The 25,435-nt window shown below is 33.0% G+C and overlaps 2 protein-coding genes across 2 annotated transcripts; both read left to right on the plus strand.

Annotated features, from left to right (window-relative positions):
• The first annotated feature begins 5,324 nt into the window (after positions 1-5,324).
• Positions 5,325-6,800, plus strand: LOC135594325 (caffeic acid 3-O-methyltransferase-like). The gene is made up of 4 exons (XM_065084720.1): positions 5,325-5,440; positions 5,511-5,821; positions 5,921-5,985; positions 6,503-6,800. Exons 1-4 carry the CDS (start codon positions 5,409-5,411, stop codon positions 6,797-6,799), a joined length of 705 nt encoding a protein of 234 aa, XP_064940792.1. The 5' UTR covers positions 5,325-5,408; the 3' UTR covers position 6,800.
• A 14,556-nt stretch (positions 6,801-21,356) lies between these two features.
• LOC135593484 (cytochrome P450 89A2-like) lies at positions 21,357-23,231 on the plus strand. Its single transcript, XM_065083571.1, has one exon. It carries the CDS (start codon positions 21,511-21,513, stop codon positions 23,047-23,049), a length of 1,539 nt encoding a protein of 512 aa, XP_064939643.1. The 5' UTR covers positions 21,357-21,510; the 3' UTR covers positions 23,050-23,231.
• Positions 23,232-25,435: the final 2,204 nt, after the last annotated feature.

The following is a 25,435-nucleotide window of genomic DNA, read 5'->3' on the forward strand; positions in this document are numbered from 1 at the left end:
TGTGATATTCTCTTAAGTTAAAAGAAGTTCAAATAAGAAATCAAAATATTCCTCCTAGTTTATATCAATAATATATATATATATATATATTCATTTATATCTTCTAGCAGAGTCTTCGTACATCTCTCTATCTCTCATTATACCATTATTATTAGTCATCTTTTCTTAAGTATAACGTCTACAAATCATTTATGACATGTTGATGTACCATTTATTATCTCTTATTTTATTTTGAAGTTATACGTAATCATTCATAAATATAATTTTTATTAATCTTGCCTAATAACTTCATATGTTCAATAATATAAAATTTTTTAGATATACTGCCCAATGATGAGATCCATAAGATATTGTTGGAGTGACAATTATCTTATATTTGCTACATTTATAATCTGTGAAAACATGCAATTTATTGGATGAATCTTTCGGCCGATCCGATTATGACGGAGTGGTTCTAGAAAGGTACTACTAGAATAAAATTAAAATCAAGCCGGCATGAATTCATGATAAATAATCAAGATGTATTTACTAACAATGATCTGTGACATGTATTTCCTTGAGAAGCACAACTCATTAAAGGTTTTGGAGATAATGTGACTCTAACATCATAGATGTGCGTATTGTAAGTGTGTTTACAAATATTGTCGACATCTGGGTAAGTTAAGAAGGTGGGTTTTGATCCTAAGATATTATAATAATTTGTTGAAATTTTTACCCGATGTCTTTGTGATCTCATTTGAGCCTGTCGAAATCCTGATATCACAACATGACTTCGTTCCAAAAGAGTCTTATAAAACTACATTCATAGCGTACCTAACAAATAATGTAATTTTAGTTTCTAAAAATTGAAAAACAGAATCGAACCACATTGGGTTCTTTCGAATGGCTAGTTTTGTTTATTAAAATAATATAAAATATGAAAAAAATCATAATTTTATTTATAAGTTTTGAAAAATAGATGTATATGGCTCATATAATAAATAAGTATTTATTTCCACTTATACACCTTTATTTAATCGCCAATGCATATTTGAACATATTTCATTCACTTTGCATCCCCTGATATTGAAAGTTTATTTCGCAACTATTGTTAATATTGGAGATGTTAATATTCATCTAGTATTGGTACCGAATTCAAAAGAAATGGCTACATAAATTTCAAGCTCGGAGTTTAAGCCTAATAATCTCTACAATTTTTTTAGTCTTTGCAATAATTATTTTTCTCCCTTATTATTATATTACTCTCGCTAATTTAATCGCTATTATTCTATTCTATTCTATTACTCTCGCTAATTTAATCCCTTATTATTCTATTACTCTCGTAATTTATTTCTCTATTTCTTTCACCAATATCAACATCTAATCACTTAAGCCATATATTCTAATACAAGGATAAAACACAGAAGCAACAAGATAAGTTGATAAAAGATTAAGAAAATAATTTATCAATTTTTTTTTTTACCATGATGATTATACTGAAAAATCTTGGAGGCGACATCACATGCACAACGGAAGAACAGAAAACAAAATCCCCAATTTCTAAAGATATGTTCGTCATTGTGTGAAGATTGATGCATATAAATTCACGAAATAAAAAACCACGTGTAAGATATATTATATTACATAGAGAGATCATATATCCCTGAATCCCTATAGATCTCTAGGAGAGGGTGAAGGAGGTCAAGCGTCATCCTCTTAGCAGTGATCCACACAGCAGAGTTGTGATGACGGTTCTCAAAACTTCATGCCTATTCCGAGGTGGAGAAGGGGAAGAGAATGGGAGAATGCAACCAAAAATGCTCTAGCTTATGAACCACTAGCCCTATCTTATTTATAAAGGTTCTATGTCAACTTAACCCTAATGGATTCTACCCTATTAGGTATTGGATCTCTATCTAATTACCCAAGTCTTTTAGATTTGTGGATCTCTATCCAATAATTTCTCATGGGCTCTTATTTTATCTCATTCATATGATCCAATAATTCAGGGGCTTATTGGATATTCAATAAGATAGGGGCTCTAGCGGATATCTCATATTCAAACCTCTACTCATCGCAATGCCTACCATATGTGTGTAACCTTATAGGTCCAATATCGAGCTGGCCGTGAGTCATACCTATCAGAACTCCTTCTGGCTAAGTGAATTATTATCTCTATAATAATTCACTCGACTACGGACGTACTAGGCCATTACGTCGTAGTCCCTAAACCGTCACGAACGCTCACCACGCACTTACAACAACTTCGTTCAACGAACCATTCATCATTTTTGTATGCTTGTACCAATACATGGCATCATGTTTTGCTTTAGTTTCGTTTGTTTTTGCTTGTAAAAATACATGTTCGAACAAGTTACAGTGCTGTAGAGCGACTACTCACCGCATCAAGTCGAACTACCCAAAACAACTCCATTTTCGCATGTTCACACGAGCAACTATGAGACTAGCTATATCCATCATATGAATGAGCATACAACACACTAGTCTATTTAGTTATCTCATTGTCCATCTCGAGTAACCTACAACTAAGATTATTTAGGATCTGTGTTTAAAGACGAATCGATCTCATTATCATGATCTCATCACGATTTTATATATATATATATATATATATATATATATATATATATATATATATATATATATATATATATATATATATATATATATATATATATATATATATATATATATATATATATATATATATATATATATATATATATATATATATATATATATATATATATATATATGAAACAAGCAATATAGAGCAATAAATACCAAAATATAATAAGCAAAAAGACTACGTTTCAAGTCATACATGCTATCACTCACGTGATTGGCTTGCAGGACATATATGACTAGCAAGTCATGTTCAAATATTGATCATGTTAATATTATTCTAAAGCTCCAATAGCATATAATTAAAAATATATGAACAATAGGATAATAAATACTAACTAACATATGAGTATCATTAAACACTTTTAAAATTTTTAAATTTTTTTCACAAGCATTCCAATATTATGCATATAAATTTCCTTGTTTAACTTTATTTATAATAAAAGTACTTAATTATTATTTATATTTAAAATTTTTATTAAACAATTCATAAGTTGAATTCCATCATGTGGAACGACCCTATAAAATCTTTTGTGTCATTTATCATTTGATTTGTAAAATGATAAAATAGTATGCTTTGTGGATGACCCCACAAGAATGAAATAGTATGCTTAATAGGAGAATGAAAAGTTTTAAGATATCTAAGACCTTCATATACATATAAATTCAAAACATGACAAAAATACCTAATATAAAAAAAAATACTATTGAAAGTCAATTGACACACTTTTTTGTAATTCAGGAATATAAGTATTATTTATAGATGCATTATCAAAACTAATTAAATTTTTTTTAAAAACCATATTATACTCTTCCAAAATAGTTTTTATTATTCTATAAATATTATCAGTTCATCAAAAACTCTAAAGGCAATAACTCTTTTTTGAATACTCCAATCACCATCAATCCAATGACATGTGATACCTAAGTGGGAGTATATTTTCCAATAATCACTTAAAATATCATAGCAAATAAAAACACATCTATCAAAAGATCAGAATAAATTTTATAAATATATTTTTTTGTAAAAATTATGCATGACATGGGTACGAGTAGAACAAGGAACATATCTGTCATAAAATATTCATGGTTGAGGAGAGATTAAAAAGTCACACGTGAATAGGGGAAAAATGTTAGAAAATATTCATATGCATAGAGAAATTTAATAGAAGACTAAAAATATAATATCATATTAGTAAATATTGAGAGAGTTGGGTAACATATATTTGAGTCTATTCTACGATCTAACCACTTAAGTCTTTGAGTTGAATTGATATCGAACTCAATATGTGTAAACTCTAACTATTTTGATTCATATACATCCTTAATTGATTTCGACCATAGTATCAGAGACAAGTTTATAAATAATATGACAAAAGAGCTAAGGTTGCCGTGTGAATAAAGCTATTTCCCTCATCAATTAGGTTATGATTGCAAACAAAGATGGTCACATCATCTATCCTCATAAATAAGAGAACAACGATTAAGCCATATACGAATAGGGGTATATTAAAAATATTTATATATGAGGAGAGATTAAAAAGCCACATATAAATAGGAAGAGAGGAAGAGAATGTAAGAAAATATTCATATATGAAGGGAGTTTAAAAAGATAACTAAAAGAATAATCATAAATATCAAGAGAGTTAGATTTGAGTTTAATTTATAATCTAATAACTTAATTTTTTGAATTGAATTAGTATTTGTCTCAAGATATTTGTGAAAAGTTTCATATCTATCTCCTTCTTTAAATTTAAAAAATTGAGAACATAGTTGCAAATCACTTAGAACGAGCCATTGATATTTCTAACCTTGTTAAAACGAAGCTTAAAAATATTCAATTGCTTTTGCCACTGTATCAAATTCCTCTGACTTAAGGGTGACGTGTTGGCTTTCTTAGGTTGGTATAGTTGAGCTTTATTATCATGGGGCATGAATCTCTCGATGAAGAGCATTCGAGAGAGAGAGAGAGATCAGAGAGCGTCATAGAGCATAAGAGAGCTTTAAGGGCATTTAAGAGAGTATAAGAAATGCTTAATCAAATATGTGAGGAAGAAGGAAGGGTTTTAGAGTATTTATAGGAATTTTGAGAGACTTTTTTTTCCTAAAATTAGTCGTTATTTAACTATTAAAATGGACAAATTTATCTTTTTTATTTTTTTAATTTTAAAATGATCAAAATACCTTCATATTTATTTATATGCCCCTTCATCTCTCGAACGATCGGTCGCTGGACCATTAGTGCTCAAATAATTGTCCTAATATTTGATCGAACTCATTTGACTATTTATTTTTTAAAAATATGAAATTATCGATGCTAGTTCAAAAATAATTAATTCTAATTTCTAAAACCAAATATTATATCGGATCAGATCATCTAAAGCTGATTTCAGTTCAATTTAAAACTAGAAAATCACTATCCAATTTGATTATGGTTCTAGTTCAATTCAAATCAAACTATGGTGAGAGCTATAACAAAGTCCCCTTAAATACTTTAAGTTATGAACAAGAACATAATATAGTACGTAAGAACATAATATATTCTTACTTGGGTAAAGTAGCATACCTGAGATAAGAATGCCTCTGTACGTAAGGGGGTTTGAAGAGTTGGAGTATATTCTTACTTGGGTAAAGTAGCATACCTGAGATAAGAATGCCTCTGTAAACGTTAGGATTAACGAAAGTGTTAGTACGGCCGATCCTTGCGAAAGTACGGCGCCGCGCCTGTCTGCAAGTACTTGACCAAGAACGAGGACGGCGTGTCCATCACCCCTCTGGGCTTGATGGTCCAGGACAAGGTCTTCATGGATTGCTGGTAATATGTAGAGAACTTGTATCAGTGAAACCGCACATCGATTGGTATTACCTCAAAGAAATGATGGCAGGTGCTACATGAAGGACGCGGTGTTGGACGGTGTTATCCCCTTCAACAAGGCCTACGGGATGACGGCGTTCGAGTACATGGGCACTGACGCTCGGTTCAACAGGGTGTTCAACGAGGCCATGAGGAGCCACTCCACCATCCTCATCAGGAAGCTGCTCCAAATCTACCGCGGCTTCAACGACGTCAAGGTGCTCGTCGACGTCGGCGGCGGCACCGGCGGCACCCTCGGATTGATCATCTCCGAGTACCCTCACATCAAGGGCGTCAACTTCGACCTGCCTCATGTCATTTCCGACGCACCACCCTGCCCAGGTCCACCATTTAGTACTGGACATGGAAATAGAAGCAGCAGCAGCAGCTCATCGCGATTAATTGACTTACATTTTCTTAAGATGTATTGACTCGTTGCAGGCATAGAGAATGTCAGTGGGAACATGTTCGAGAGCGTACCGACCGGGGACGCCATTTTTATCAAGGTCTTCTCTTCTTGTGCTCATAAATGACTCTTTGCTTATTGTTCCGAAGATTTCTTGGTACATAAAAGGTATTGGTTAATATATCGGTTAAATTGAGACATCCTGATTGATTAATCGATGTTTTGTTTTTGTTACACAAGTGATAGATCTTAGATTATAAAGATCTAATTTGATGTAATAAATTTTTTTAGAAAAAAATATATTCGTTAAATTTAAAGAAAAAAATTTAATCACTTATTTTGAAGGAATATAAATGCATGCGTAATTTTACCTAAAATAAATAATACTAAAACTATTCAATATATATATATATATATATATATATATATATATATATATATATATATATATATATTTTGATTCGACTCGAGTAGATCTATTAGAGCACTCAGAATTCTCAGCACCAAACATCAAATTTATAATTTACTTTTAGAACTTTTCGTTTCCTTTCTCCGTTGGGAGTTTCTTATCATACATTAGAAGGTACCTGATTCTGACATCCGTTAATACATTGTAGTGGATTCTTCATGATTGGACTGACGAGCACTGCTTAAAGTTACTGAAGAACTGCTGGGAAGCTTTGCCGCAGAATGGAAAAGTGATTGTGGTGGAAAGTATTGTGCCAGAATTGCCAAAGCCGACGCCGGAAGCCCAAAATGTCTGTCTTGTAGATATTGTGATGTTGACTGCCAATCCTGGAGGCCGAGAGAGGACCGAAGAGGAGTTCCAAGAGTTGGCGAGGGAGGCTGGCTTCTCAAGATTCAATTTCACATATGTGTTTGCTGGTTCTTGGATCATAGAATTCACCAAGTAGGTTATATAGATCTGATTAACTTTCGGTTGATCCATTTCTACTTGTACGTAGTATTATTATCTTGAGTTCCTTGATGACAGACAGCTACATCAATTGTCTCCAAAATAAATTTTCACAAGAGCTGGATGGTTCCTACCCATTGGCAGGATGACAATCCAAAAGCTTGTGTTTGTGTCATTGCTAGACTCTTTTTAGAATGTAATATTAGGCCTAGTGCCGAATTAATCACAGCATTCTTTGGCATTAAAAAAAATAAAAAAAATCTGGTCACAATTTGTAATGTTCCAACTATTCGATGAAAAATAATACTATTAGTTAAGTTCAATTATATAAAACTTTTACCGTAATACTAATTGTCTTATAAACTTTTACCATTAATACTAATTGTCTTATAAACTTTTACCGTAAGTGCACTTGTTATATGTTCATGCAATAATGAGCAATTTTTTCTCATTTTATCTTCTATGTAAGCCATATTAAATAATTTAAAATCATGCAATATTGATTATCAAACACTTACATCCATATGGAAGTATTAAAAATATTTAAAAACATGACATGTTAAAGTCGATAATTTATTACTTACTAACACCGTTATATGTTTTGTTAGTGCATGTTCATATCACCTCGAGCTACTCCCTTCGTTTTATCTTAAATCTAATTTATGCTTAACTACATATGAAATAATATTTTTTTATCTTTTAGTAACTATATACTTTCACCTTAACATTCTTACATATGAATTTATATATATATTAATTTAATCATTAAATAATCAGATTCATAATATAATATTAACTTAGCATTTATTTATAAGATTTCCGCTTTTAATTTAAAAGCTATATGATGATTAAAAAGAATTTAATATATATATATATAAATATAAAAAAAGATAAAGTTGTCGACTAATACTAATATGTGTAATATAATTTTATGGAACTGGCGAATTGACGCTTCTTTTTCTCTCTCTCTTATATTTTTGTCTATTTTTAATGAAAGGTGGGTAAAAAAGGCCTCGTCCGGTAAGGCGAAGGTGTTCGTACTCGTTGGGCTTCTCCCCCAGACACATGGTTTCTCTTTGATATATCTGTCAACCGATCTGATCATGAATGAGAGGTATAAAAAAAATTAGATGTTGCAAATAATTAAGATAGGTTTTGCTAACATGATAAATCATTCCCAAAACTACTTCAAATATTCATTATAGGTTAAAGGGGTAAAGTTTGTTTCATATGTGCCTCTAGCAAAGGGACACAAATTTCATGTGTTTTCGCAAATATTGAGAGCATTACACACTTGAAGTTATATTTTTTAATAGCATAGTTTCATCTCGAAATCATAAATTTATCATCTATTTAAAATAATTGTAATAAATTTTGGAAGAATTTAGTTATATTTCGAAAATACTGTCGTTTTGCGGGATACTTACATTAATCGTGATGCCAAAATGGCAACCTCATGATGTCCACAAGAAAGTGACTGCCGTCTATTTGTGATGCGGTCTCACCCAATTGCTACGCTATTTAATGTACATATGAGGGTAGTTTGGTGATTTACTCTATTAGACTTGCTTAACTAGACATCTTATTTATGTATATATATATATATATATATATATATATATATATATATATATATATGTATATGTATATATATGTATATGTATATATAATGTATATATATATGTATATGTATATATAATGTATATATATATGTATTTCCTCTTTACTTATTACTTTTTCCAGGGTAAAAATATCTATTATTGCAGTTAAATAATCATCGTAGTAACTAAACTATTACTAATGTTTTTATTCACAGTCTATTATTATAGTTGTGGAACTATAATGATATATGAACTATTAATACAGTTTTCATTTGTAGGGAAAAAAAAAACATTTATTGCTATAGTTGAATCACCGCAATAACATGTAGACGTTTGAACTATATTTTTAAAACTAATGTTTTAGTAATGGTACTTTTTGTTATGGTTTCTAACTGTAGAAATAAAACTTGCTGTAGTTAGAGATATATAAATGAAAATATAATTTGGTGTTAGTATACATCTCCTCTATCGAGATTTGTCTCACCCTAAAAATTCACATCCTAAAAACTCAATCTCGGAGATTGTGCCACTAGCGATGCCACCACTTGGATCGATGGTGTCATTGTCTAACCCAACTTTTAGGTTATTGAATGAGTTTTTCTATTAGCTCAAAACAGTCCTAATTCGAACTTAATTGGCTCCTGATTGAGTTAAATTAATTACATTCTAAATCAACCCAATTATGATTTAAACTAACTTAATCTAGATAAATTTTTATAAAGCATGAATCATTTATTCTCTGACATATTATTAGTTCTTTTGGCGCTTTGTTCGATCCTTCGGCGCATCGTCTTCTCCTTCGACGTATTACCCAATCGGTATGTTAACCCCTGCAAGTTTCGATCTCCTTAGCGCAATTTCCGATACTTCGGCCCGATGCTCGAACTCATGGAACGAAATATTCTATTGACACGTCGAGCGATCCTTCGACCCGACATCCAATCTCTCGACATGTTTAACTCTGGCCCAACATCGATTCCTTCTGGTTCAATCAATTTACCTATCCTTGATCGAAGCTAGTTCTACGTTACTTAAAACACAGACTAAATCATAATATTATCAATTTGTTTCATTATCAAAATCTGAGATTCAATAATCTTCTTCTTTTTTATGATGACAACCAATTTGATGACGGAGTTTAATTAAACTTACCCTATCAATATGCCATATTGATAGAAACTTTAAATTCAAATAAAGTATTTCACCATTGCATGCATCATTAATATTGAAAGAACCAATTAATTATATTATTACATGCAATATAAAATCATGTATAATCAAAATTTTAATACATCATTCCATACATGATCATCATCATAATTTCTCCCACTTTGTCATCAACAAAAAGGAAAAATACAACTAGCAAGTCTTTGAGATGTAATTTTAAATAATTATATTATAATCTCAAGTTTTTCAAACATCATCATGACAAGCTAGTAATATTCTTTCCAGATATGCACACTAGCAATTCTTTCCCCCTTTTATCATTAGCAAAAAGAAGAAATGCAATTAGTAAATTTTTAGATATGCAAGCTAGTAATATATCAAGTTTTGAATATGTAAACTAACAAGTTTTTCACTTATGAAAGTTAGAAATACATCTTTTTGTTAGGATATCTTACTAGCTTTCACTTATGCAAGCTGGTAAGATATCCTTTTGAATATGCAAGCTCCAGTTTGGACGGTGCAGCTGACGACAGTGTTGGCGGCGAGCAAGCGGAGCATTCGGTCCACCATCGTGGCCGCCTGCGGGTTCTCGGTCGGCAGCCGGGCAACGATCTCAACCGGGCTCAACATGGAGCCCGGGCCGGCCTCGACGATGATGTCGAGTAGCCGCAGCTCGATAGCGGCCTTGAGGGTGAAGGGGAGAGCGCAGCTGCTCGCTAGCTATAACGCGCACGCGCCTGCCTCCTCCTCCGAGAGCGTCAGCTGCTGGATGTTCTTCGTGGATGCCATACTACTAGCTAGCTAGCTAGTTTGCAGAACGAATGATGGTGGAGTGCTATAAGATGTGGAGGAAGACTGGTTGAGCTTGGAGTGGTATAAGAGCGGGTTTCGATCCAGATTTATAGTGCGGAATTCCTGTCCTACAGAGAGGATCGTGTTCTTTTGATGTGGCAAGTGTTGGGTGTGGAAATGCATTTGCTTTCAGACAACTGCACCACAGCAATACGGAAATCGACCCCACCCCCACCTCTCTCTCTCTCTCTCTCTCTCTCTCTCTCTCTCTCTCTCTCTATATATATATATATATATATATATATATATATATATATTTATGTATATATATATATATGTATGTATATATATATGTATGTATATATATATGTATGTATATATATATGTATATATATATATACATATATGTATGTATATTTATATATGTATGTATATATATATATATATGTACATATATATATATATACATATATATATATATGTATATATATATATATATATATATACATATATATATATATGTACATATATATATGTATATATATATATGTATGTGTATATATATGTATGTGTATATATATATATGTATATGTATATACATATATATATATACACGTATACATATAAAATATATATATATATATATATACATATATACATATATACATATATACGTATACATATATATATATATATGTTTATATATATGCATATATACATATACATATTTATATAGATATATGTATATGTATATATATGCATATATATATGTATATATATGTCTATGTATACATATATATATACATGTATATTTATACATATATATATGTATATATATATGTATGTATGTATATATATGTATATATATACATGTATATATATGTATATATATATATATATATTTATTTATATTCTTAATAAGATAATGTCATATTAAAATATTTGATGAGATAAAATATTTGATGCCGTATTAAAATATTCATTTAAAGAATCAATCTTAAAAAATTAACATTCTAGAATAGGATACTATTTATTTATATTCTTAATAATTGATAATTGTTAAAGAAATTTTTTGAGTTTGATACATCAAATGCACATCAACCTGTTCTTCTTTTGTGACTCAAATTTCTTTCTATTTTATTATTCTCAACTCAAATCAACCATCGATAGATAGATCATGTGTCATCAAATACAATCATAGGGACATGTTAGTCAAATAGCATTTATTATTTCTCATCAACTTATTCGGAAGAAGATCTCCAAATCAGTAATTTACAGTGAAATGAAAAAGATGCAAAGAATATTAAGTGGCAATAATAATGAATAAGAATAACAGACTTGCTTGTAGACAAAACTTTGGAGGCATATGAGAGTCTATCATTTGCTAGATGATTGAGCGGTTAAATTTTATTGGTTTTGGTTCAAATTTTATGTAAAAAATCTTTACAACAAGTTCTACAATCTTAATGATATTGATAGTTTATTCTTTCTAATATGTTTTTCTACGATACCTACTTTGTGAGACCTAAAATTTCTTTTCATAAAATCAATTTTTGATGATGATGATATGTTAATGTTGAGCCTGTGTTCTTGATGTTATTATGATTCTTTGGTTATTCTAGATAAGACTTATTATAAACATGTTATCATTATTAGTGATAGTGGAAGTTTGAGGTGGACTACGGTCCCGTGATTTTTTTCGCATTAGGTTTTCCATGTAAAAATTTGGTATTTCACTTTATGATTGATTCATTGTTCAATCACAGAGGTACTTTCAGGTTGTGTTTATGTTTTGGCAATGATGAACTGTGCTAGAAGGGTACACAGCAGACATGGTAGGTGATACTGATTCTAGGAAGTCCATTTTGGGATTCTTGATGACATTTGCAAGGGGAGCAAGCTCTTGGTAGTCTATAGCAAGTTACAGAATTGTGTTGCTTTAACAACCACAAAAGCAGAATATATAGCAATTACTGAAGCCTGCAAGGAAACTTTATGGATAAAAAAGTTTTTAAGGAAGTAGGCTTGAAATAGGAAGGATATACTGTTTACTGTGACAATCAGAATATCATTCACCTCTCCAAGAATTCAACATACTATTTTAGATCAAGCATATTGATGTTAGATATCACTGGATTCGTGATGTGCTTAAGATAAAAGAATTGCACTTAGAAAAGGTACATACTAATGAGAATGGATCAGATATGTTGATAAAGTTTTTGCCTAAGGAGAAACTTAAAGTATGTAGGCGAAGAGCGGGCTTAGTACAACCCACCGTATGAGCTAGAGGGGGAGAATTATTGAGACTAACCCATATGTGGGCTTGGACTAGATGATTTGGATAGTAACCCCAAATTTGATTTATAAAAAAAAAAAATGAAAAGAAAAAGGAAGAGATGTGTATAGTAAAGGTAGCAAATAACGAAGGTATGTGTGCAGCGAATAGTGGCTACGTGAGAAAGAACAGAGACTCAAATTTTATATAAAGAATCCTTGCAACAAGCTTTACAATTTTAACGGTATTGATCTACAGTTTATTCTTTCTAAATTATTTTCCTACGATACCCAATTTGTAAGATCTAAATTTTTTTTTTTATGAAATCTATCTTAAATGATGATGCTATGCTAATGTTAAGCTAAGATATATACTTTTGATGTTATTGTGATCCTTTGGTTATTATAGAGAAGTTTGAGATAGACTACAGTTTCGTAGTTTTTTCTGTATTAGGTTTTTATATTTTGATAATAAGTTGGCATTTTGATAAGAAACCCATTTTGATACATAAAGATGAAAAATAATTATTTTACTATAATAATTTTTCCTAACAATAGGCCTTTTAATTGTAGTTTTAAAACTAATGTTTTCGTACTGGTACTTTTTGTTATGGTTTTTAACTTTAGAAATAAAACTTGTTGTAGTTAGAGATATATAAATGAAAATACGGTGTTCATATACATCTCCTCTATCGGAATTCCTCACGTCCTAAAAATTCAGTGCAACCATTTGACTATTGCATTTATCATAATAATTAATATAACTGAATGAACCATGCATTAATATCGATGCATGACCTTCTATATATCCATCTAGTGTTATAATTTTGTATCATCGTTCCCTTGTAAATCCTCAGTGGAATTTGTCCAAGTCATACAACTCTTCGTTGCGATCATAACAGTGGACTCTATACGTTATAAAATAGTGATGATGTGACATTTATTATCGGATGAACAAATCCATTAATTCATCGAATTTTGCATGCATAAATTTCATTCCCTGTTGGATGACATGGAAGTCTGCATCATCCAACATTAGAGCAGTGCAGTTTGTATTATCCAAAGCGCTGACGGCATGAGGTATTTTGTAGCGTGCAAGTTCATCAACAAGCATAGGTACATATCTGTTAAATGTCATTGTCATTCAACACATCAGATTATGGCATGACATTAATTGTCGGACACAAATCAACATGCATAAATTTCATCTACCGCTTCAAGGACATCCAAGTCTTCATCATCCAACATCGCGGTTGACTGTGTATTGATATGACTTGAGGTGTTTTGTAGCGTGCATATCCATCAACATGCGTAAGTTTCATCTTTGTTGATGGACATCCAAGTCTTCATCATCCAACGTTGCAGTGGCCCTATGTATGATGTAAAATACTGATGACTTGATACTTTGTGGCATGCAAACCCATCGACATGCATCAATAGACAACTTGCAGGTATCACAGAAATCTAAATCTCCCATCTCGATGATACGTAGTTCTGATATTTTTATTAGGCTTTCAAGAAAAATAGGTCTATCTATCATCTACAGATTGTAACAACGATAAGACTTGATTGTCCTCCTCTTTTTCACAACTCACTGTTTGAAAACATGGCGTGGCTACATAGAGGAGGACACTGACGTCCCATCAAAACCTGAATTGTACTATTTGTTGTAGATGATCTTTCCAAGATAAAAAAATCAACACACTATTACAGTTAAATACGCTTCTTTTCAATCAAATCCAAAGCAAAGAAATCTTCATCAGATTCACTGCTCGGCTCAATCATAAGATATTTTCTAAAAGTTTGATATGATGAAGATTAATATCACAGCTAATAGAAACTTTCAAGCTTGCGGCGATTTAAAATAAAATAAAAATATAAAAATTGTAAAATAAAATTTATATGATTCGATTCTAACAATCTCCATCTTTATCTTTTCCACTTTATGTTTCAAAAAACCTTTAAGTTATTAGTATGAAGAATATGCAGTAGCTAAAATAATCATTTTATAGTTCAAAACTTGAATTATAATTTTAGGACATTGATGAGATCTCTTTGCTATCATACGAGCTTCATGTTTTACTAAGAACTTATTTACATCTAATAATATTTTGTGAAGTGATAGATGAAACTAAATATCAAATGTTGTTATATACTAATTAAGACATCATATTCTTCACTTGCACTAGTGCGAAGAATGTCGACCTTGAGAGAATGTAGATGATTCAACGGTGTCAAAAATAGGATGAGAGATAGCAAGAAAAAACTTCTTAGGTTTGAATGTCATGTTTAGCCCGAGCGATCCTTTGATGACTTAAGTTTTTGTGATGGTGGTGTTAGTGGCAATGAGAGATATATCTATGAACTCTTTGATAGGATCACTGATGTCACTCTCCGAAGTAGAATAGGTAGAGCCAATGTAATCGTACAAGATGAGTGGTCGCTACAAGGAGATTAACGAGGAGGGGATATGAGCTATATGAGAAGCATCGGGACTGATCAATGAATTTTTGTCTAGAATTTTTTTCTGGATCCATTGAGATAATTGAAATAAGAAAACGAGGAACATCATATAAATTCCAAAAAAAAAAAAAAATAGTGTTCATATGACTAAAGTGATGTGAAGATAAAATAATTTTTAATAAATCGAATATGAAAATTTTATTGAAGGATTATGACTGCTACCGAGGACTAAAAAAAAAAAAAAATTTATGATAATTGATATTTTTTTTCAAATAACTTCTCAAAAGATTTTGAAGATTTAAGATTAGGGTTGAAAGATGATTGATTAAATAGATAGTAGGTGTTACGATGAGTAAAGGTTCGGACATGAGATATCCGCTAGAGCTCCCTATTTTATTAGATATCCAATAAGTCCATTAATTATTGGATCTTGTGGATAAGATCCAATAAGAGCCAATGAGAGATTATTGGGTATAGACCTACTAATCTAAAAGACTTGAGTGATTGGATAGAGATCCAATATCTAATAGAGCAAGATCCATTAGGATTAAGTTGACAGAGACCTCTATAAATAGGAGGAAACCAAATGAGCATAGGCTAGATTCTTTTTAGCTATCACCTCATATATTCTTCTTCTCTCTCTCTTCTTCTCAACCGACAATTACAATTTGGGGAATATAAACAACAGGAAGAGCTGGCATCTTCTTGATAACGTGATGCATATCGAGAGGAGAATCATGTAGTGTTTTAAGAAGCATCTTCGTCATATCTGTAATGTGGGTCATCGCTAGTGAGGAGGACAGTTGACCTCCTTCATCCTCTTTCATAGATCTATAGATTTTCAAACTTATACGATCTCTCTATGTAACATATCTTTTACATATACATAGTTTTTAATTTTACGGGTTTTTATGCACTAATCTTCGTACGACGATAAGAAATTTTTTTTGTAAAAATTTGAGATTTTATTTTTATTCTTCCACTGCATATGTGATATTGCCTCAGGTTTCCTAACACCTTAAGCATCTACTATTAAGATACTATCTTTTACTCCTAGATCTTATTTCGAGATATACCTCACCGTTAAAAGCCATTAAGGAATATAGTTTACCAATTCTTCTTCATTGATTTACTTTTTTATTTCTAACTTTGAGTGTTTGTTTCTTCTTTTGGGTTAATGATTTCTTCAATTATGGAAATTCATATTTGAAGTGTCTTGGTTTTTTTACATTCATAGCATATGATTATATCTTTCTTGGCTTTACCTTTTATTGTTTCCTTCTTTTCTTACTAGATTTATCTTATTTTTTCTTATAAATTTTTTGAATCTTTTGTAAGAAGTGTCATGTCTTCGTCCTTATCACTTAGAGCTTTTGCTCGACTTTTCTTTTCTTTATTATATGCTTTGCATGTCATTTCATTGGTCATTAAAGATCATATGAGTCTTTTTAAGAGGAAGATTGTTTAAGTCTTAAGCTTCTTAAATCACTATAACCTTTGGATCTCAATTTTTGGAAAGAGACTTTAAAATCTTACTTACTAATTCAAGATTAGTATAAGCTTTAATAAGAGCTTTTAATTCATTAATAATATCTATAAAATAAAGGTTTATATCATCAATAGATTCATTTGTCTTAATTTTAAACAATTCATAACTATGAACCAAAAGATTAATTTTGGATTCTTTTACTCTATTTATACCTTCATGAATGATTTTAGGATTATGCTATAGATCATGTATAGTGTTATAAGTAGAAACTCTGAACTCATTTTTATTTAAAGTATAAAATAAAATATTAACAACTTTAGCATTTAAAAAAATGATCTCTTTTCAAAATCATTCTATTCATCCATCAGTTTAGAATATTTTTAAAAATCAAACTCAATAACATTTCATAAATCAAAATCTATAGAAAGCAAAAATATTCTCATTTGAGTTTTCCAATAAGTATAGTCTATCATATTATAGTAGGATCAAGAACGACACTAAAAGAGGGGTGAATTAGTTTGTAATGAAGTAAAGTAGAATGTAGTAAAGAGAATAAGCAATAAGGAAAGAACACATCGAAATTTATAGTAGTTCGGTCATAGTGACCTACATCCACTTCTGATTCCTCCTCCGTTGAGATCACCGGTATCCACTAAAGGTCTTCCTTCAATAGACAAAGACCAACCACCTCTTTACAACACCTTTTTCTTTTCACGAGTTTAGGAGATAACCTATATAAGTCACTCTTTTACAAGTATTCCTTCACACACCTCCCTTAGGACTAACTATAAGCACTAGGAGTAGGGAACTCAAAATTTTGACAGAGTTTACTTAGTTTTTTCCTTAAGAATTCTCACTCCTTTCTTGTTGCCTAAGTAGGATAGGCCCCAAATGGTTTTAAAAATAGAGTCAAAATTTTAAATTTTTAGGTCTTCCGAGTACGGGCGGTACAACTATCTGCACTAGGTAGTACCACCGCCTACAGCCTGACACTGGACGGTACCACCACCTGACACACTGTCACTAGGTGGTACCACCGCCTAGTGTAGCGGTACCACCACTTGATAGTTGTGAAGATTGGGTTTTTCGTGTTTTTCAACTCATAAGTGGTTCCATCGCTTGACTCAACTTTTGAGTCACTAAATGAGCCTCCTAATAAGCCTAAATCAATTTCAATTAAGATTCAATTGGCCTCTAATTGAGTTAGCATGATTACACCAAAAACTAACTCAGTTAGCCCCCTAAACTACTTCGATCTTAGATAAATTATTACAAAGCATGAATCCTTTGTCCAGCATGTCATTGGTTTATCCAGCGCTCGTCCAATCCTTTGGTACATCATCCTCTCCTTTAGCATATTACCCAATTGGCATGTTAACTCCCACAATATCCGATCTTCTTAGTGCAATGTTCGATCCTTCAGTTCGATGCCCAAATTCACGGCATGAGTCTTCTACAGACACGTCGACCAATCCTCCGGCTCGACATCCAATCTTCTAACATGTTCACTTCGGCCTAATGTTTGATTCCTCATGTTTTAATCAATTTGCTTCTCCTTAATCGAAGTTAGTCATACATTACTCAAAACACAGATTAGATCACAAACTTATCAATTGATTTTATCATCAAAATTCGAGATTTAACATATTGAATATAGGAGGATGAGTGACCCTTTTGATTGCTTGAAAAAGTCATTAATTCTCTCTTGGGTATTAATCCAACTAAGAGAACATTGCTTTGATTACAAAATATTAAGATTTTAATGACACTTAGAGGAGGGATGAATTAGTACAGTAGTATTTTATAATCAATTTCTAAACTCAATCAAAATATTAACATATTTCAAAAACTTAATTGATTAAGTTAAAATTACGAGTAAAGAAAATAAAAATAAGTCACAAGTAAAGAGAGGCAAACTAGTTTATAATGGTTTAGTCTTCCTGATCTATGTTTACTCCTGATTCATCTTCCCTCGAGGCCATCAGTTTCACTACCAATCTTCTTTGATATGAGCAAGGATCAGCTACCATTATTATAATTCTCTTTTTTAAGACTTAGGAGATAATATTCATACTCTTTTTATATAAGATCTTTCATCTCCTATAACTTAGAATGACAACTAAACTCAAGGGAAACAGAAGACTCAAACTATGCTCAAAATGAGAACTTACATCAGTTCACTAGCTTAGGAATGAATGCTCTATTAACTAAGCCGATATTTATAAGCTCTAAAAGATTTTAAGAATAGAGTCGAAAATTTAAATCCCAAAATTTTAGGGTACAAGTGATACTACTGTTATAACTTGATACAACCATAATTTTATACTATAGTAGTATCACATGCTAGTCATAGGTACCCTATAAGCTAATCACGTGAATGATGACACGTGTGACATGACCCGCACTCTTTTTTACTTATTATATTAGATAATATTTTATCATTTTATATTGCTTATTGTATGAATATATATTATGATGTCCATGGATCTATGCAACGGGAATCGAATCGTGATGAGATCATGCTAATGAGACCGATTCACCCTTAAACATAGACTCTAAATAATTTTAGTCATAAGCCAATCACGTGAGTGATGACATATGTGACATGATTTACAATCTTTTTGCTACTCAAAACTTGGGAGGCTGAACACAGAAGATTCCAATGGCGGAATGGGTGCTTTAAACTTCTCTGACTTTAAACAAAAAATAAAATTTATTAGTTGTATATAATTTAATAATAATTAATCTAATCTTTAAGTTATTATATATATTACTTGTACTAATGGCTTTAGCTATCTTCTTTCCACCAAGTCTAAGGGATCTATGTAATGGCATCATTATGCATATACTTGTAAAATTAAAAGTCATAAATAGAGGAATATTATATCCAAAGTTTATGGGATAATAAAAAAAGATAAATTCAGACATAAACATATCACAAACTATATTAGAGAGTTCAATATCCTTATATTTTAATCAATTAATATGCCTAACTAAATAAATTAAAATCAAGTATGTGAGTGAGTATAACTTGAGTGTAACCCCTATTTGACAAAAGTATAAATATGAGAATTGTCCCCAAAGCTATCCAAACTTCTCAAAACTATTATGATTTTAACATATTTAGTATCACTTATTATAATTATCCCTAATTTTAGAATAATTAATTATTAAAATATAAGATTTTTATATTGAATATGTGATCAAGTATAATGTGACTATAACCCCAATGTAACTGAAATTTAAATATAAGAATTCTCTTCAAATCTACCCAAACCTTTCCAAAAGATTAATAATATATTTCTAAGTTTTGTATCATTTTTTTGCTTGATTTTTGAGTGATTAATTGGTGAAATAGGAGATTCCTATCATGAATTTACTATATAGTATAGCTCAAGTGTAACTCAAATATAACTTATATGTAACTCAAGTGTAAATATATCTAATTTTCTTTAAATCTATTCAAAAATTTTTTAAACTATAATAGCATGTTTCTAACATATTTTGTATTAATTTTTTTATATTTTTCTTGATTTTAGAGTCAATAGGTGGTGAAATAAGAGATTTTTTCCAAGATACATTAGCTTTGACATTTTTTTGGTTATTCAACTTAGTTACAAAGTTTTGAAGAAGACATTAGTATCAACATAAAAAATTAAGTTTTTTTCAATATCTTATTTTTGCAGTTGGTGATGCAATATTATCGTGAACTTTGCACCATTCACAATCGGAGAGAAGATGAGGTCACTAGGGATGTGATGAGATTATCATCGTTGGAGAGAAGATGAGGTCATGACAAAATTATAAAGGATGCTACCGGAAAGGACCAAAGGATACCACAATAAAAAAGGAGCACAGGTTACACTGGCCTCGAAGAGGAGAGGATGTTATTTCCATTCAAAGGAGAATGCTACCATATGAGAGAGGAGGATACTACTATTATTCATTGTTGAAGAGAAGAGGACCGTTTGTCACTACCCTCTATAATAAAGTTACACCTGTTCAATGTAACCCTAATCTCTCTGTCTCTCTTATTTTTTGATTCAAATCCAACCCGACTCACAATTTGATTAAATACACTTTGAAGGAATTGACCCAAATCGATTCAACTTGGGTTCGTGATCTATTCCGGACAGAACTAACCTTTGGATCGATGGAGTTTAAATTAAGTCGACAATATCATGATTGAATCGAGTAGAAGGGTATTTTTTAAATTTTAAACAAAAATGATGCCATTAGTGAAAAAAAAAATATGGGGCCACTAAATGATAAAACTCCAGGGTTTTTTTTTAAATGCCTGAAACACATGGTTTTCTTTTTCTTGGATTAAGAAAGAATATTATATTACCAACCTAATAAAACTATCATAATTGACTCCACCACATGTGTTACTCACCTCTATATACTTTGATCGACAAAGGAATATGTTTGTACGGAAATATAAACCAGAAGTGTAATACAATTCATTTAAAAAATATTGAGCATTCTAGCTCAGAATTTTAATATTCATTTAATATTCTAGCTCACAATTTTTGGACTTGTAATATTGAGTATTAAAGAAACGTCCGGGCGTTACAAACTTAGTTTGTATCAGGAATTTAAAATGCATGCATAAGGTTTGATAGTCTAAGGATTCACACATCCCTTTCGGCATGGCCTGGTCGTTATCGTGGCCAAGTTATTCGTGAATGAAAACAGTGGCGCTTGTTGTCTCTCTCAAGACTGTTTCACCAATCTTGCGGATGCTTCACTGTTCCACATGATTCACTAATTGATCGTGTTCTTCTCGCCACCTCACGCAGTAGATGATCTTTATGATCGCCTGCATAATTTCTAATGATAAAAAAATAAAACTTTCGCTATATAAGGTGATGGAGTTCAGCAAGGAGGCATGCAAGAGAAGAAAACAAGCCACAAGCTGCAATGGCACTTAGCTTCCTCCTCCTCCTCCTCCTCCTCTTCGTTTTCATGCTCCTCTACTTTGCTTTACATTTCCTTCCCAAGCTAAGGTCTCGGAGTCAAGGGAAAGTACCACCCAATCCTCCACCCGTTCCCATATTGGGCAATCTGTGGCTCATCAAGTCCTTCTCCCAACTCGGCCACATCCTCCGCCACCTCAAGGCTGCCTATGGCCCGATTGTGACAGTCTATATCGGCCGCCGCCCGGCCATCTTCATCATGGACCGCACCTTTGCGCATCGCTCCCTTGTCCAGAAGGGCGTGGCCTTCTCGCACCGACCACCACCCCTCAGCACCTCCCGCGCCCTTGGTGCCAATGTCCATACCATCAACATGGCTGCCTATGGCCCTCACTGGCGCCTCCTTCGCCGGGCACTCTCGTCCTACGTCTTCCACCCTTCCCACCTCGGCTTGCAAGCCGACGCCCGTGCATGGGCCCTCGACGCGCTCCTCCAGGAGCTTATCTCTGAAGCCGAAGCTGGTGGAGGCATCGTTCAGCTCAGCGAGAGACTGCTGTTCTCTGGCTTCCGCTTGTTCACGCTTTTATGCTTCGGCGATAAACTTGAGGAGGAAATTATAAAGTCCATAAGGGACGCCCTAATGGGCTCGTTAAAGATCGCAGTTATGCTTCGCGTCTACAATCTTTTACCAAACCTTGCTTTGTTGGTGTTCTGGAGGAGATTGATCAAGTTCCTACGCATCCGGCAGCAGCTGGATGATCTTTTTGTCCCTCTCATCCGAGTCCGTCAACAGCAACGTCAAAGCCAACGTGAACCTTCCCTAAGCCGGTCATCCTCCTACGTCGACACACTCCTGGAGTTCAGGCACGTCGACCAAGGAGGAAGAGAGCTTAGCGAGGAGGAGATAGTGGGCTTGTGCTCCGAGTTTCTCACCGCGAGCGCTGAGACCACATCCACGGGTGTGGAATGGATCATGGCTAACCTTGTCAAACACCAAGACATACAAGAGAAGCTCTGGACGGAGATCGAGAGCGTCATGTGTGCAACACAAAGGGCGACGGTCGAAGAAGAAGATATACGAAGAATGCCCTATCTGAAGGCGGTGGTGCTCGAAGGGCTACGACGGCACCCGCCGGTGCATCTCCTCTTGCCGCACATGGTGGCGGAGGAGACTGTGTTGGACGGCTACGTGATACCGCGCGGAGCTATCGTGAACTGCTCGGTGGCGGAGATCGGACGGGACGGGAAGGTGTGGAGTGAGCCGTGGGAGTTCCGGCCTGAGAGATTCTTGGCTGGGGGCGAGGGGGAAGGCGTGGACCTGACGGGGAGCAAGGAGATCAAGATGATGCCTTTCGGGGCAGGGAAGAGGATGTGTCCAGGGATGGGCATCTCCGTGCTGCTGCTGGAGTACTTCGTGGCCAATCTGGTGAGGAAGTTCCGGTGGAAGGGCTTGGCGGGGAAGGAGGTAGACCTGTCTGAGAAGCCGGGGCTGGCTGTGGGAATGAAGAATCCATTCCGAGCTCGCATAGTGGGCAGAAACTAGTGAGACACGCCGTGGCTTGGATGCTGTCATCTATTTCCCTTAGATGATGTGTTCCCTCTGAAGCCAGGTTACACCACCCCCCACTGTTGCTTCTGCTCCACATGATCGTGATGTAAGTGTTGGATATATCGTTGTCGCTCGTGTACTATCGTAAACCAACGAAGGTGTTGTCATTTTTCTTTTGTTTTCGTTATTCTAACGCCAAAACCCATCCCTCCCACCAAATATGGTGAGTGAGTAGCGATAGATTCAATCATGGAGACTGAGTGACCATTCGGGGTTACCGACATCCAACGGCTGCTGTTGGTCTAATCACAACTGTTCTTCCCATTCATTCAATCTCAATATTGTTCAACAGTAATCTCCAAGGCCCAATTCAATAGATCACATGACTCGGGAATCTCGACGTAGGCAATATAAACAGTGGTAATAATAGTATCACTAATAATAATAATAATAATAATTACTCATAAGGGATATCAAAATGGTTATCGTGCTCAAAGTTACTAAAAAAAAACAGAGAGTGATTTTATTTTCATTGATATGATTATAAAAGAAAAATAAACTAATTGATTAAGTAACAAAATAATTACATTAAAAGATTACAACAACAACAAGAAGACGCTATAAAATTCCACCTGCTTAGTGTCGTCTATTTCCGGTCATAATTGTGATGCCGTCTCACGCAATTGTTATATCATTATTGTTCGCGCGAGGACAGTTAACCAGACATTTAATCGGATTTAACCAGGGTTAAGGCTAATGTTTGGCAATGGAGGCTAATAATATGAGTAAGCTATATAATGAAAACACTCTACTATATAAGCTAATAATATGGCATGTTATCAAGAACTTACCCATCGCTTATAGTGTCAACACTCAACGCTGGAAACTGTTACACCATCAAATTCTTACTATTGATGGATTGACCAATTTGGGTTTACAAAAAGGAATTGTCTTATTATTTAAATAAGAATCATAATGAGTCTATTGCTCATTTGTTTTTCACTTGCTCTTTAGTGTAATTTGTATAGTTACTTTTTGAAAATATTTTGAGTACTCAGTTTAAATTTTTTGTATTATGGGAATAAGATAATTGGTTCAATTAGAGAGATAATCTGACAGACAAAAAGTTTGTGATCATGATAGTCTTTGTTGTGATAGTATTATGGCTCATTTGATGGGATGAGAATGATACTAAATTCTCAAATGGGATGAGTAGTGTATGATATAAACACTAGTACTATTGCTTACTTGTGAGATTATGTAGATAACAAAGAATTTCACTAGAGCAAGGGTAACATAAACTCAATAATAATGGCTCAGATAACATGGAACAAGTGAGAGGTGTTAGTTTCAATCTCTTAAACATACATATACAGTAATACTACACTTTTATTTGCATGCCATTTGGAAGCAAATAGCATATAATGAAACAATTTTGCTAATAGCCATGGGGGGTAGAGGATCTTAGTTTTGCTGGATTCTTTACCCTTTTGTATGACTTATCAATCACCACGAAGCCCCTTCATGATATTTAACTAATGTTATCGGATATATTTTATATTGTTTGACTTTTGTTTAAAGAAACAAGTTTAAGAAGAAGATAAATGCATCTGGGAATGAAAGCCACATGATAAATTGACAAACAAATTATGCTATATGGTGGATGACTTTTGAAAGGACTATACTTGGTTGTTTTGATTAGAGGTAATGATTGTAATTGCTTTTTAATAATAATATGGTATCTTTCTTTGGAAAAAAAAACTTGACAATATAAATATTTTTAACTTCAAGCTAACAAGGTACAATTAGTAGATCGAATTGGTTGGAAACATCGTTTACAATAAATAAATATGATGATGATGGAGAGATGCGATGTGCTTATAAATGCACGAGTTTTTAGTGGTCGGCAGGCATCGTGGTGTTCATGGTTGAAGCTCCCACTATGCCCACGTATTGCAGCACAGCACCATTCCTTTTTATATCATGGCCTTCGCACACTTGTTTCATGTGTGTTGCATCCCTCGACAACAAAATATTTGATCAGATATGGACTCTGCGAATAATGTTTATGTCCACAAAAAGTGCAAGCATATTAAATGATAGATGGATAGAGAGAGGGTAAATTATGCGATTAGAAAGGTTTTACTATTAAGGATTATGATCAACCCAACTTGAAGGAATTGATTGGATACCAATTCATTTTTGGAGTATTATTGATTGCATTTAGAAAACAGAAAAAAATTTGCATTATATTATATCGTGACATTAAAACAAAGAATGACACAAATGAGTTAGAACCGATCGCCTGTATGGAATTTGCATTATATTATATTATATTTCACATTTAAATGGCTTGAAACATCACCTCCCATATAGCAAG

The sequence above is a fragment of the Musa acuminata genome, chromosome BXJ1-9 (assembly GCF_036884655.1).
Source record: "Musa acuminata AAA Group cultivar baxijiao chromosome BXJ1-9, Cavendish_Baxijiao_AAA, whole genome shotgun sequence".
NCBI classification, from domain to species: domain Eukaryota; kingdom Viridiplantae; phylum Streptophyta; class Magnoliopsida; order Zingiberales; family Musaceae; genus Musa; species Musa acuminata.